Raw genomic sequence first — 15,572 nt, 5'->3', positions numbered from 1 at the left:
ACAGCAGACCGATGCCAATCAGGTAATGGCAGCTAACAGACTTACCTGTGTTTTCTTTAGTTCCTTTCCAATCACTTTCTTTTCCATTTTCAGCTGTTTATAATCTTCATCATGTTTGGCAGCGGCCTCTAAAATAGAATATTAATAAAGATGCTTTACATTTCCTCTTAGTGTCCATATCATGTTTTTTTTTTTCAGAAGTGATGCCTCAGCTTCCAGTAATCACCTCGGTTTGATAGAGAGAACATTTCTACAAATGTCTGAACTACAGGGATGCCACTAGTGAACAGAGACCCTAATTAACCTGTTTTGGACCATAACCTTTTAATTTTTACTACTGCATACAATGCAGCGGGAAGCTGGAAAACAATTCCAACTGGAATGGAATTAAAAACCAAAAAATTGCAATTCCACCACCGTTTTATGGGGTTTGTTTTTACAGCTTTCCCTATGCAGTAAAACTCACTTGTTACCGTCATTCTGTATATCAGTATGATCATGGCGATACCACATTTATATACCACATTTTTAGCGTGTGAATGGGGTGAATACTAATGAGTACAGGACCGGGAAGCGGTGAAGGCTCTGTACGCACCATTTCCTGGTCCTTGGCTATTGGCTGTGCACAGTGTGTGAGCACTCCGGAACCTCATGATGTGCGTGTCAGATCACAGTATAGCCGACGGCAGGAAGAGCAGGATGAGCGCTGGAGATGAGGAGCGGCGGCATCCGGAGCAGGAGAGGTAAGTGGTTATTTTATGTGCTCTGTGGCATGGGGGCTGATGAGAGATATAGGGGCTGATATGAGGTATATAATCTATTTATCCCCAGGACTGTGATGAGGTGACATCCTCTACGTCTGGAGGAAAGAAGGTTTGTACACAAACATAGAAGAGGATTCTTTATGGTAAGAGCAGTGAGACTATGGAACTCTCTGTCTGAGGAGGTGGTGATGGTGAGTACAATAAAGGAATTCAAGAGAAGCCTGGATGTATTTCTGTAGTGTAATAATATTACAGGCTATAGCTACTAGAGAGGGGTCGTTGATCCAGGGAGTTATCCGATTGCCTGATTGGAGTCGGGAAGGAATTTCCCTTAAAGTGGGGAAAATTGGCTTCTACCTCTCAGTTTATTTATTTTTCCTTCCTCTGGATGAACTTGCCAGATAACAGGCTGAACAGATGTATTTTTCAGCCTTACAAACTATTAGCAAAAGGACCCGGCTTTGCACGGGTATATTTCATCTATTTGATTTAATGTTTGTGTGTCGTTAAAAGATAGACAGTATCCACAATAATAGTGACCTCCACAGTACAGTGATTTCCACAATAACCCCCTTACCAGTGACCTCTACAGAGCTCTGTTCCCCTAAAATGTGACCTCCACAATACCCTGGCCCCTTAACATTGACCTCCATAGCGGACCACCCCCCTTAACAGTGATTTCCACAACACCCTGTACTCTTAACAGTGGCCTCTACACAGAGAGTGAGCTGCAGGAAGAAAGTCACCCTCCCACCCCTGCAGCTGACAGAAGTTGATTTCTACCTTCATCTTTTCAATCCCCGTCGGCTGCGGAGTGGGGGCGTGGCTTAGCAGGACCTGTGGGGCGGGGTTTTTAAGTCAGTCAGTCTTTTGAGCCCCTGAACTGTGACCTGTGTCATCCATAGCTCCCTGCCCCTTTAAAGCTGACCTACAGCAGTAAAGAAAAATGGCTCGGTTGTTATGGAAACCTGGTGTAAAACTATGTGTATGTGGGGACAAAGGGCCTGCGAGCTTCCCACCCCTGCAGCTGACCACAAAGTTGATTTTTACCTTCATTTTTTCAATCCTTGTCTGGGGAGGAGGGGGCGTGGCCTAAGCAGATCAGGGCATGGCATAGCGGGACCTGGGGGCAGGGTTTTTAAGTCCATCTTTTTTGCCACGCTTCCATGCCCCCTGAATTGTGACCTGCACAGCACTCCACTCCCTTAACAGTGTCATCCACAGCGCTCTGCTCCTTTAAAGCTGACTTGCAGCAGTCAAGAAAAATAGCTGGGTTGTTAGAGAAACGTGGTGTAAAACTGTGTGCGTGTCTGTCAGCCAATAGAAGCTCACAGGCCTTTAGTCTCCACATACAAAGGACATGTGACCGTGTGGCAGTTGGGATATGAAGAGAAAGACCTGCATACACACACTCAGCTTTATACATTAGATGTTACCATGTAAGAATAAAACTAGAAAAGCTACAATTTCTGGGGAAATTGTGTGAAGTGTTCTTGCCTCCACCAGTAGTCTACAACTGGAGTGGACGGAGTAACTGGGCAGAGTGGCTTGAGTAACTGTTGTGTGGTTAGAGTAATGCCCCTTTCACAAGGGCAAGAATTCCACACAGGTGCAATGCGTGAGGTGAACGCATTGCACCCGCACTGAACCCGAACCCATTCACTTCAATGGTGCTGTGTACATGAGCGGTGATTTTCACGCATCACTTGAAAATCGCAGCAAGCTCTATATTGTGCGTTCTTCATGCAACGCAGGCCCCATAGAAGTGTATGGGGCTGCGTGAAAATTGCAAGCATCCGCAAGCAAGTGCGGATGTCGTGCGATTTTCACGCATGGTTGCCAGGAGACGATCTTTATTATTTTCCCTTAGAACATGGTTAGAAGGGAAAATAATAGCATTCTTAATACAGAATGCTTAGTAAAATGTACATTGAGGTGTTAAAAATAATAAACAAATTTAATTTACCGCATCCACTTGGTCACGTAGCAGATCTCCTCTTTCTACTTTCTTCAGGACCTGGCTGAAGGACCTTTGATGATGTCACTGCACTCATCACATGGCCCATTACCATGGTGATGGACCGAACATGTGATGAGCACAGCGACGTCAAAAGGTCCTTTAGCCAGGTCCTGAAGAAAGTAGAAAGGAAATCCGCTACGCGACCAAGTGGATGGGGAGAGTTAAATTTGTTTATCATTTTTAACCCCCTTAATGGACATTTTACTAAGCATTCTGTATTAAGAATGCTATTATTTTCCCTTATAACCATGTTATAAGGGAAAATAATAAAATCTATAGAACACCTAACCCAAACTTCTGTGAAGAAGTCCGGGTTTGGGTACCAAACATGCCGATTTTTCTCACGTGCATGCAAAACGCATTAAAACGCTTTGCACTCGCACGGAAAAATCGTGCATTTTCCCCGCATCTTGTCCGGCCCTCACACGCGACGCTCGTGTGAAAGAGGCCTAACTGTGGAAAGGTTGGACTGGGCAGAGTAACTTTATGGAGTGGGCAAAGTAACTGTGTGGAGTGTTTGGAGTGAGTAAACATTACACTAAACAATTAATTGATCAAATTTAAAAAGTGCACATGGCAAGTTTATTAGAGTGAGAAATGAATGTCAACTTTTATTTATTTATATAGCACATTTAATTGCAATGTTGTTGCCCAAAGTGCTTCACGGTTACATTAAAACATACATTTATAAAAACATTAGCAGCCGATTTGTGTAGGTGGGCTTGAAAATGAGGGAGTGGTGGCAGTTTAAACATAGAAACACAGAATGTGTCGGCAGATAAGAATCATTTGGCCCATCTAGTCTGCCCAATCAGGTCCTGATTTTTCAGCTCACACACTCTAGCTTTTGTCACTCTGTTGGCTGCTCACACACCTGGGTTTCTATGGCAACTCACTCTACAGCAAGGACAGAGAAGAGCGGCTAAAAACAAACTGCTCCAACTCGCTTACTTCATTGGCGGTTGCCATCTTTAAAATTTTTATTTTTGTTGTACTCCCCGTATAATAATTTTCTCGTAGTAGGCATTGGGGGACACAGCACCATGGGTATATGCCCAGCTGCCACTAGAAACAAAAAACTAGATTTTTGTATAACTTACCAGTAAAATCTCTCTCTCTTTCCTTGGGGGACACAGAAGACCTTGGGTATAGCTCATCTCCATAGGAGGCGTGACACTAAGTGAAGACTGTTAAGCCCCTCCTCCACAGCTATACCCTCAGCCTGGAGAGAGAGACTGCCAGTTGCGTGTCCAAATAGTGAGAAAAGGCAAAGTCCAAAAGTGGAACCAACAAGCCAACTACCCAACGGGTAAAACAAACTCGGAAACCGTGTAAAGAAAAAACAAGAATGGGTGGGTGCTGTGTCCCCCAAGGAAAGAGCGAGAAAGAGATTTTACTGGTAAGTTATACAAAAATCTCGTTTTCTCGCCCAGTTTCCTTGGGGGACACAGAAGACCTTGGGACGTTCAATAGCAGTCCAAGAGGGGAGGGACCACAGCACCAAGGCGAAGCACCCGAAGGCATCAAGAAACCACCGCCTGCAGACCAAGCGGCCCAAGGCAGCATACGCCGAAGCCCGAGTATGCACCCTGTAGAACTCGGTAAGGTGTGCAAGGAAGAAGTGACCGCCTTGCACAAATGAATGGCCAAAACCTAATGCCTCCGCCCCAGGAGGCACCGACCGCTCTGGTGAAATGAACGGTGACACAGAAAGCAGAACCCTGCCATTGGTGCGATAACCACAGCAATAGACACTCTGAGAAAGCGAAGGAAGCCACCCTGGAGGCCATCAACCTTTTGCACTGACCTCCTGGAAACACAAGAGACCGAAGGCCGGAGATCTCCAAGTAAAAAACTGCAAGGCCCAACAACCTCCAAACGGTAAAGCGTCCGTTCCCGGGGATGGGAGGAAAAGAACGAAAGCCTCGTTGATAAGAAGGCAGATACCACCTTCAGAAGGAAGGAAGGGACAGGACGGAGAACAGCCCTGTCCTGGAAAAGGACAGAAGGCACAGAACACGAAGGGCCGCCAATCAGGCACCCGTCAGACATGATGGCAACAGAAACACAACTGTACAGGACAGAAGGAGTAGGGAGAACTTCTGCAACGGCTCCAAGGGAAAGATTGGAGCGCCGAGAGCTCAGTATGTAGTTCCCAGGGCGGAACCAGGAAACGGTAAAGAGGAACCAAAGAGCCACTCTGTGGAAGAAGGTCATGACAAGGCCCAGGAGGGCCAGGAAACACAGGAAGGGGAAGGACAGCGCAGACACTTGACACTTCAAGCAACAGAGTCCCAGTCCCAGGGTCAGGCCGGACTAGAGAAAGACAGAACCAAGGGAGAGAAAGGCAGAGTGGGGGAATGCCCCGCTTCCCACAAAACCCCAGGTAAGAACCCTAAGTCCGACAACCAAAGCTGGATGAAGCACGGTCGGGAGCGAACACTAGCGTGCTCGCAGGAATCACCCAGCAAGCGGGAGAAAACCCAATGTGATCAGGCGCAGACCAGTAACACGGCCGAAGGATCGGAAAAACGCGGTCCTGTCGGCCCCCGAACAACATAGTCCCGTATTCAACCGGAGTGGGGGAGCAGAAGGACAGACGGAAGAAACCGGAAGGGTCTGCCCAGCATCCGACAGATGCCCAGACAAGACAGGCCAAGTCCAAGTCGATGTAGCCACCAAAGAAAGGAGTTCTACAGTCCCGGTGTGGGAGATCCAATGACAATCTTGACCGAAGGGTAGTCCTCCCAAGTTACCGAGAAAGTAAGTCCAGCAGGACCATATGCCCAGAATGGAAAGGCAATCTGCACCCAGTGGGAGGACAAAACGCGGTAGGCCCGGCAAACAGCTAGTACTGCCAGCGAGAACGAGGGAGATGGTACGATACCGCAAGTAACACCGGAACCATCCAATTGAACAACCATGCTCACCCCAGAGGGGGGGGGGGGGGGCAATGACGGAACAGCCTCTGAGGCCTGGCCGGGGCAGAAGCCACATTGGAGCGACAAACCCAGAGCAGAAGCCAAAAAAACCGAGCCAGCGAGGAAAAGCAGAGCCGAATCCCCGCTACTCTGTGAGACAACCTGCACACCGCCTCGCAGCAGGTGAATACCCTGAAGAAACCAAAAGTGGAGGTCCCCAGGACCTGGATAATCAAGCACCCAAGAAGAGTTGGGTGACCTACCCGAAAGGAGCAGTCTGAACCTGGTAGCAACAGACTGAAGCGCAAAGGGCGCCAATAGGAAGGACCCATACCACACTGCATTCGAGAGGAGGAAATGGTAGTAGGCGAGGGAACCGTAGTCCCGCCAGAGCCAACGTAGAAGTCGAGCGGCACTGCAGACAACACTCTTGACCCCAACCGGTTGCGTGGGGAAACAATGTCACGGGATGACGAATGGGTACGCATCAAGGAACCCCGAACACTCCCCAGGTGGAAAGGCCAACGAACATGGTGGGTGCCGACACAACGGGACCACACCAAAGAATGGGTACCACTCAGCTCGGTGCAGTAGCGAGCCAGCAGAGCTCGTCTACGTATATACAAGATATACAGCTGTGAATACATTGAGCATTCATTGTTGCGTGTTGGACAACAACACCTTAGGCTCATAAGTGGACAGAATGATCTCCTCAGAGAAGAGTGCAAAGCTTGCGACAAGCAACCTCACCCCAAGAGAAAAAAGTATGTCGCAGGAAGAAGGGAGGCATACGTACTAGCAACCCTGCAGGCAGCGAGAAGGCCAACCCACCCACGGGAGGAGAAGGCATACACGGCCCAAACAACGCACAGAGCGCACAGCCACAGCGTCCCACAGTATCCACGGAAGTGTAAAGTGCAACCTGAAAAGGAGTTATGCACAAGACCAGTACCGGCATGCGATGGAACGCAAGCAGTCCGCCTGGAAAAGGGGGGGGGGGGGGGGGGGGGGGGAGGTACCTGGCAAACTCTGCAGATGGCAAGAGTGCAAAGGCCCGCACAAAAGGACCTGGTGAAAAGGGGGGCATGCACCGGATTATCCTAGCATTAAATGATTGTGCAATAATCTACCCAACACCGAATTTCGTGAGAGTGCAACTACTCCGCCCATGAAAGGGGAACGTCCAGTACAGCATACACAAGGACAGCCGTGAATCTCGTGAGCGTACAAATTTCCGCCCATGGAATGAGAAGTGGTCATGCACAAGGCCAGCACCATTTCCAAAGGGAGTGCAAGCAGCGCACCCCTGTTAGAGCCATGCTCACGGCCCGCAACGTATTCGGTGAAAGTGCAGTGATCCTCCCAGAAGGGGGGGGGGGGGGGGGTGCACATGGCCAGCATCGCATCCCAGGAGAGCGCGAGCATCCCGCCATGGATGGGGGTCATGCACCTGGCCGGCAACGTGCTGGCACAATAACAAACCCAGTCAGTGAAAGTGCATGAATGTCGCCTGAGGAGAGGAGGCATGGCCACGCCGGCAGCAATCCAGCGAGAGTGCGGAACACCGCCCACGGAAGGGGGCCATGCATATAGCTGGCAGCGGATCCGGTGAGAGTGCAAGCACGCAACCATGGAAGAGGGTCAGGCACGTGGCCAGCAACCTACCGCGAGAGAACAACCCCAGCCAGTAAGAGAGTATGTATGCCGCCTGAGAGAAGGAGGCATGCTCAAGGCCGGCAGCAAAACCAATGAGAGTGTAGCATTCCGCTTATGAAAGGGAGTCATGCACATGGCCGGCAGTGAATCCAGTAAGAGTGCAGTGTTCCGCTTATGGAAGGGGGACGTGCACATGGCCAGCACCGCATCTGGCGAGAGTGCGGAGTTCCTCTGATGGAAGGGTTTCATACACATGGCCGACAGCGAACCCAGTGAGTGCAGCGTACCGCCTAAGAAGGGGGTTACACACATGGCCGGCAGGGAATCCAGTGAGAGTGCCGCGTTCCCCTAAGGAGGGGGGTCGTGCACATGGCCAGCACTGTATCCAGTGAGAGTGCAATTATTCCGCCCCAGAAGGGGGTCATGCACCTGTCCAGCATTAAATCCAGTGAGAGTGCAGCGTTCCCCTAAGGAAGGGGGGGGGGGGGTCGTGCCATGGTCAGCACCGATCCGGTGAATGTAGTATTCCACCTATAGAAGGGGGTTATGCACATGGCCAGCCTGCGGCCAGAGAGCGCAGAATTCCACTTAGGAAGGGGTTCATGCCCATGGCCAGCACCATAACTGGAGAGGTGACGTCCTGCCATAGAACGGGCGGAAGAGGGGCGCCTACACTTGGCCAGCGCCGTATCCCGGGAGATGGCAAGGGTCCGCCTAAAAAGGAGACATGCAGCTGGCCAGCACCGCAGCTGGGGAGCGCGACATGCCGCCTACAGAAGGGGAGCATAGCGTGCGGCCAGCACTACTGTATCATGCTGCAGCGTCCTGCGCAGCCATTCCGTTATTTATTAACTCCGCCATGGAAGCCCCCTTTTTTTTAAAAAAACACAGCCACTCTTGAGGCAAGAAAGGGGCCACCATACAGGGGCACAGCCTCGTACAGGCTTATTAGGAAGCCCACCAGAACATAGAGGGGGTCCTCTAGATGGGAGCCGGCCGGTACCCAACAGGTTAACAAAGATCCGGCCTGGGGGGTGGCACTGCGATCCCCTGGGGGGCGGGGGACCTCCGGGCGGAAAGAATTCGCGCCGCGAGACGTTCCCGCCCCCTCCAACCGAGGCCGGAATTTTGCGGCCTAGTAGGTCACGAAGCCGGGGCCTAGATTTTTGCGGCGCCCAGCCGGCCAGGAGGCAACGGCGGTCAGCCGGGACCTGGAGGGAGCCGACTGACGCATGTTCTAACGGCCGCGGGTGCCCACCCCACGGGCCGGCAGAGACAGAGGACCGGATTGCGGTCGAGCAGGCCAAAGCCTGGGTCAAAGTTTGCGGCACCCGGCCGACCGGAAGCATCAGCAGTCGGCTGGGGCCTGTTGGAGCATCGCGTTCCACATGCAGGCCGCGAGGTCCTTGCGTCCGGCAGCGTCTGGAGCGGGCCCTTGCCCTATCACACCGGTAAGGAGGGAGACCCTGAAGTCCAGCACTGCACCCCCTGCCCTAATGGACAGGCATCCGTATAGGAGAGACAGGGGCAGCTAGCGCGGGCCCCCTGTACTGAATCTGCGACCGGTAAGGGGGAGGGTCGGCATAACCCCTGTGTTAGGGGCAGGTCTCTGGCCCTATATTCCTCCACAACAATGCCATGCTCACCCCTGTGCAATCCCCTATGGAGGGGCAGTGTATTGTCGCCCCGCGGTCACCAGTATGGTGGTGGCGTGGGGCTATATAATTATTGGGCAACAGCTAGATATGAGCGACAGCCCTGGAGCCAGAAACATGGCTGTTCACCTACGGCACCCCAGGGGCCAGCGTAGGTCCAGCAGGGACCAGCATGGGGGTCCAGCACGCAGGAGACCAGGGAGGGGAACGTAGGGCTGGAGAAGCCTCTCTCTTACCACAGCCGTCTTCACCCTCGGTCCGTTCCAGCAGGGTCGCCCCTTCAGCTACTGGCACTGTAGTGGCAGGACGCTGGAAGAGGGACTTGGCGTGCGGGCGACCCTTGCGCTGGCGGGATGAGGGGAGCTGGGCTGCCCTGATCCACCTTGCCTTCTGTGGGGGAGGCAGCAGTGCAGGTGACCGGCACTGGCGCAGCTCAACCCCGGGAGAAACAGAGAGGTCTAGTGTGTCTTTGTTGTCCCGATGATCTGAAGAAAAATAAAAGAAAAAAGTAAAAATTAAAATTAAAAACCAAACAAGGAGAAAACAGCCCTGCAGAGCAGGGAGTGTCTTGCCTCCTTGGACACTAAGCAAAAACTGGCAGTCTCTCTCTCCAGGCTGAGGGTAGAGCTGTGGAGGAGGGGCTTAACAGTCTTCACTTAGTGTCACGCCTCCTATGGAGATGAGCTATACCCAAGGTCTTCTGTGTCCCCCAAGGAAACTGGGCGAGAAAAAGGTGTTGGCTCCACCCAGATGGGCTATACCTCTCTGCCAGAGCCGAGAGAGATCAGTCGGTACAAAAGCAGTAGGAACGCCACACCGAACCAAAAACTGAGAAGCCAACAAGTCTTCAACGGGGGAAACCCGACAACCAAACTAGGCAAAAGCCGGAACTGCAAACAAGAAGAAACTCAAGAAGGGAGGGATCTGTGTCCCCCAATGCCTACTACGAGAAAATGATTTTACGGCAAGTACAAAAAATCCAATTTTCTCGTTCATGGCATTCGGGGGGACAGCACCATAGGACGTCCCAAAGCAGTCCCCGAGGGAGGGAAGAAAAAAAAAACGCCATGCAACCAATCTAAAGCACAGCCGCTTGGAGAACCTTAAATCCCAGACTGGCATCAGCAGAAGCCAAGGAATGAATATGGTAGAACTTAGAAAAAGTGTGAACCAACGCCCAGGTGGCGGCCCGGCAGACCTGGGAAGCTGAAGCCTGATGACGCACCGCCCAAGAAGCCCCAACCGCCCTAGTCGAATGTGCGGTCAACCTGGAAGGGGGAGCACGCCCCTTCGTGACATAGGCCTCCTTGACGGCCGACCGAACCCAGAGAGAAATGGTGGCCTTGGAGGCAGGCAAACCTTTACGAGGGCCCACCGGGACCACAAAGAGGAGTCCGAATGACGGAAGGGTTCCGTGAGGCGAAGATACAGGCGAAGGGCCCGAACCACATCCAGGCAATGGAGGGACTTCTCCTGTGAGTGAGAAGGATTGGGGCAGAAGGAAGGAAGGACAATCTCCTCATTTATATGAAATGAGGAAACCACCTTCGGGAGAATGGAGGGAACAGGACGCAAGACCACCTTGTCCTGATGGTACACCAGGAAAGGCGAACGGCAGGAAAGCGCCGCAAGCTCGGAAACCCGGCGGATGGAGGTGACAGCCACAAGGAAGGCCACTTTTAACGAGACAAAAGACAGAGATCTCCGCCAATGGCTCGAAGGGCGATGACTGAAGGGCGTCCAGAACGAGATTCAGGTCCCACGGCTCCACCAGGAAGCGAAAAGGAGGGGCTCGGCGAGCAACTCCCTGGAGAAAAGTTCTAACCTGGGGCCACGAGGCCACAGGCCGCTGGAAAAGGACTGAGAGGGCCGAAATCTGACCCCTGAGAGAAGCCAGGCGAAGACCCTTTTCAAACCCGGCCTAAAGGAAGGCCAGAATGTTAGGGACAGAAAAACGGAGAGGGCGAAATCGACCAGATTCACACCAGGCAAAATACGCTCTCCAGGTCAGATAGTAAATGCGGGCCGACTGGGGCTTGTGAGCGTGAAGCATCGTCCGGATGACCGAGTCAGAGAGCCCACGGGACTTCAGGACCGCGGTCTCAACAACCACACCGTCAAACGAAGCTGAGGTAAATTTGGGTGGAACAGAGGGCCCTGGGAAAGGAGATCGTGGCGCAGAGGAAGCCGCCATGGGACGTTGGCGAGCAGAACCACCAGATCCGCGTACCACGCCCTGCGGGGCCAATCCGGAGCCACCAGGATCGCAGGTACTCGGGCCGCCTTGAGATGCTTGAGCACTCGGGGAAGGAGAGGAATGGGGGGAAAAAGATACAGAAGGTCGAACTGAGACCAAGGCAGAACTAGGGCGTCGACCGCGAGAGCCTGAGGGTCCCTGGACCGCGCAACATAGCCCGGGAGCTTGCCGTTTAGGAGCGACGCGAAGAGATCCACGTCCAAAGTTCCCCAACGGTGACAAAGTTGGAGGAACACCTCTGGGTGGAGAGACCATTCGCCTGGGTCGACCAGCTGACGACTGAGAAAGTCTTCCGCCAAATTGTCGACCCCTGGAATGTGCACGGCGGAGAGGACCGGAACGTGCTTCTCCGCCCACCGCAGAATATGGGAGGCTTCCTGTAGGGCCATCACACTCCTGGTGGCCCCTTGGTGGCTCAGATAGGCCACCGCAGTGGAATTGTCCGTCTGGATCCGGATCGGGAGACGGGGAGTCCAGTGAGACAGCGCCAGGAAAATCGCCCTGAGTCCCAAGACGTTGATCTGCAGGGAGGACTCCTGAACAATAAAATAAAAAATTAGCAGGATGACCTGCGGAAAAAAAGATAGCAGGTCATGTCTGCCTTTTACGGACACTAGAACAAGACTGATCTCTCTTGGCTCTGGCAGAGGGGTATAGCCCATCTGGGTGGAGCCAACACCTTTTTTTGTTTCTACTGTCAGCCTCCTAGTGGCAGCTGGGCATATACCCATGGTGCTGTGTCCCCCAATGCCATGCACGAGAAAATTATAAATCCTACAGCGAAGAGCTTTAGATTGTGAGAATCACAATACCCAGACCTACATTTTGATGCATAGTATGTCTCTGAAATATTAAAAATTAAGGCACAGTCGCAGTTTAGAAATTGCCCTTCAAACTTGAGGTGGCTAGAGTGGAGTTTCAATGAATGTCAATGGGCAGCGCGAGTTGCAATCAAATGCTCCTATTGTGAAAACTATCAGGACATTTTTAGTGGCAGCAGGGATAGCTGAACGTTTTGATATAAGATTTGTGTAGGTGGGCTTGAAAATGAGGGAGTGGTGGCAGTTTAGAAATCATGTCCTGATTTTTTAGCTCCCACTCTAGCTTTTGTCAGCTCCCACTCTAGTTTTGAACATTCTGCTATTCATTCTAAGGGACCAATTTCGCCACAAAAACACTGATATTTTGTGAACCATTCGGCGAAACGTTCCACAAAGTAATAGCACACCAATCGGTAACAATCCACACGTTTCGGTATATTACTGTCTACGTAGTGCAGAAACTGTGGGAGGAGTTAGGGTGGTAAATTTGGCTATAATAAGAATATATGTGAGATAACAGTAAAGCCACATGCACACGTCCGTGGAACAAGGACCATAAGATACCGGCCTGGATTCCTGCTGAGTGCTGGAGCGCACAGCGTCATTGGTTGCTATGATGCCATGCGCCCGCTGCTGTACAGTAATACACTTGTATTATCTATACAAGTGTATTACTTATTTTTCTCGCAATAACTTTTTTATAGTCATGTCTATGAAGCTGTGGGGGGGCTCTTTTTTGTAGGACGGTCTTTAGTTTTTATTGATACAGTTTTGGTGTGTAAATGACTTTTTGATCATAAATATTTATGTTTTTATCCAGGTTAAAAAAAAAAAAAAAAAAAAAAAAGGGGGTGATCTGAATTTTTTTTGTTTTTACTTTAACCTCCTCAGGACCGCCGTACGCAGGATTGCATCTTTGCGGCGGCCCTGCTCTTCTGGGTGGACGTGCCGGTGCGTCCTCTCGCGAGATTTCCTGTGAACGCGCGCACACAGGCACGCGCGTTCACAGGAACGGAAGGTAAGCGAGTGGATCTCCAGCCTGCCAGCGGCAACCGTTCGCTGGCAGGCTGGAGATGTGATATTTTTAACCCCTAACAGGTATATTAGACGCTATTTTGATAACCGCGTCTAATATACCTGCTACCTGGTCCTCTGGTGGTCCCTTTTGTTTGGATCGACCACCAGAGGACACAGATAGCTCAGCAATATGTAGCACCAAGCACCACTACACTACAACCCCCCCTGTCACTTATTAACCCCTTATTAGCCCCTGATCACCCCATATAGACTCCCTGATCACCCCCCTGTCATTGATTACCCCCGTGTCATTGATCACCCCCCTGTAAAGCTCCATTCAGACGTCCGCATGATTTTTACGGATCCACTGATAGATGGATCGGATCCGCAAAACGCATACGGACGTCTGAATGGAGCCTTACAGGGGCGTGATCAATGACTGTGGTGATCACCCCATATAGACTCCCTGTCATTGATTACCCCCCTGTCATTGATCACCCCCCCTGTAAAGCTCCATTCAGACGTCCGCATGATTTTTACGGATCCACTGATAGATGGATCGGATCCGCAAAACGCATATGGACGTCTGAATGGAGCCTTACAGGGGCGTGATCAATGACTGTGGTGATCACCCCATATAGACTCCCTGTCATTGATTACCCCCCTGTCATTGATCACCCCCCTGTAAAGCTCCATTCAGACGTCCGCATGATTTTTACGGATCCACTGATAGATGGATCGGATCTGCAAAACGCATACGGACGTCTGAATGGAGCCTTACAGGGGCGTGATCAATGACTGTGGTGATCACCCCATATAGACTCCCTGATCACCCCCCTGTCATTGATCACCCCCCTGTAAAGCTCCATTCAGACGTCCGCATGATTTTTACGGATCCACTGATAGATGGATTGGATCCGCAAAACACATACAGGCGTCTCCCTGTAGCCTTCCAGGGGGGGTGATCACCCCATATAGACTCCCTGATCACCCCCCTGTCAGGCTGCATTCAGATGTCCGTATGATTTTTACGGATCCACGGATCGGATCCGCAAAACACATACGGACATCTGAATGGAGCCTTATAGGGGGGGTGATCACCCCATATAGACTCCCTGATCACCCCGTCATTGATCACCCCCCTGTAAGGCTCCATTCAGACATTTTTTTGGCCCAAGTTAGCGAAAATTATAATTTTTTTTCTTACAAAGTCTCATATTCCACTAACTTGTGTCAAAAAATTAAATCTCACATGAACTCACCATACCCCTCACGGAATCCAAATGCGTAAAAAATTTTAGACATTTATATTCCAGACTTCTTCTCACGCTTTAGGGCCCCTAGAATGCCAGGGCAGTATAAATACCCCACATGTGACCCCATTTCGGAAAGAAGACACCCCCAGGTATTCCGTGAGGGGCATATTGAGTCCATGAAAGATTGAAATTTTTGTCCCAAGTTAGCGGAAAGGGAGACTTTGTGAGGAAAAAAATAAATGAAATCAATTTCCGCTAACTTGTGCCAAAAAAAAAAAAAATTCTATGAACTCGCCATGCCCCTCATTGAATACCTTGGGGTGTCTTCTTTCCAAAATGGGGTCACATGTGGGGTAGTTATACTGCCCTGGCATTTTAGGGGCCCTAAAGCTTGAGAAGAAGTCTGGGATCCAAATGTCTAAAAATGCCCTCATAAAAGGAATGTGGGCCCCTTTGCGCATCTAGGCTGCAAAAAAGTGTCACACATCTGGTATCGCCGTACTCAGGAGAAGTTGGGCAATGTGTTTTGGGGTGTCATTTTACATATACCCATGCTGGGTGAGATAAATATCTTGGTCAAATGCCAACTTTGCATAAAAAAATGGGAAAAGTTGTCTTTTGCCAAGATATTTCTCTCACCCAGCATGGGTATATGTAAAAAGACACCCCAAAACACATTGCCCAACTTCTCCTGAATACGGCGATACCACATGTGCGACACTTTTTTGCAGCCTAGGTGGGCAAAGGGGCCCACATTCCAAAGAGCACCTTTAGGATTTCACAGGTTATTTACCTACTTACCACACATTAGGGCCCCTGGAAAATGCCAGGGCAGTATAACTACCCCACAAGTGACCCCATTTTGGAAAGAAGACACCCCAAGGTATTCCGTGAGGGGTATGGCGAGTTCCTAGAATTTTATATTTTTTTTCACAAGTTAGCGGAACATGATGATTTATTATTATTATTTTTTTTTCCTTACAAAGTCTCATATTCCACTAACTTGTGACAAAAAATAAAAACTTCCATGAACTCACTATGCCCATCACGAAATACCTTGGGGTGTCTTCTTTCCAAAATGGGGTCACTTGTGGGGTAGTTATACTGCCCTGGCATTCTAGGGGCCCAAATGTGTGGTAAGAAGTTTGAAATCAAAATGTGTAAAAAATGACCGGTGAAATCCGAAAGGTGCTCTTTGGAATATG

General features: G+C 50.7%; 1 protein-coding gene across 1 annotated transcript in view; it reads right to left on the bottom strand.

The window, feature by feature from the left end:
* Positions 1-15,572, bottom strand: part of ICE1 (interactor of little elongation complex ELL subunit 1) — a 191,793-nt gene that overhangs the window by 107,904 nt on the left and 68,317 nt on the right. Inside the window, exon 9 of the mRNA XM_040434319.1 lies at positions 46-128. Within this exon, the coding sequence (XP_040290253.1) occupies positions 46-128 (83 nt within the window). The remainder of the gene's footprint in view (positions 1-45; positions 129-15,572) is intronic.

Source organism: Bufo bufo, chromosome 5 (assembly GCF_905171765.1).
Source record: "Bufo bufo chromosome 5, aBufBuf1.1, whole genome shotgun sequence".
NCBI lineage: Eukaryota > Metazoa > Chordata > Amphibia > Anura > Bufonidae > Bufo > Bufo bufo.
This window is presented reverse-complemented; position numbering and strand designations above follow the sequence as displayed.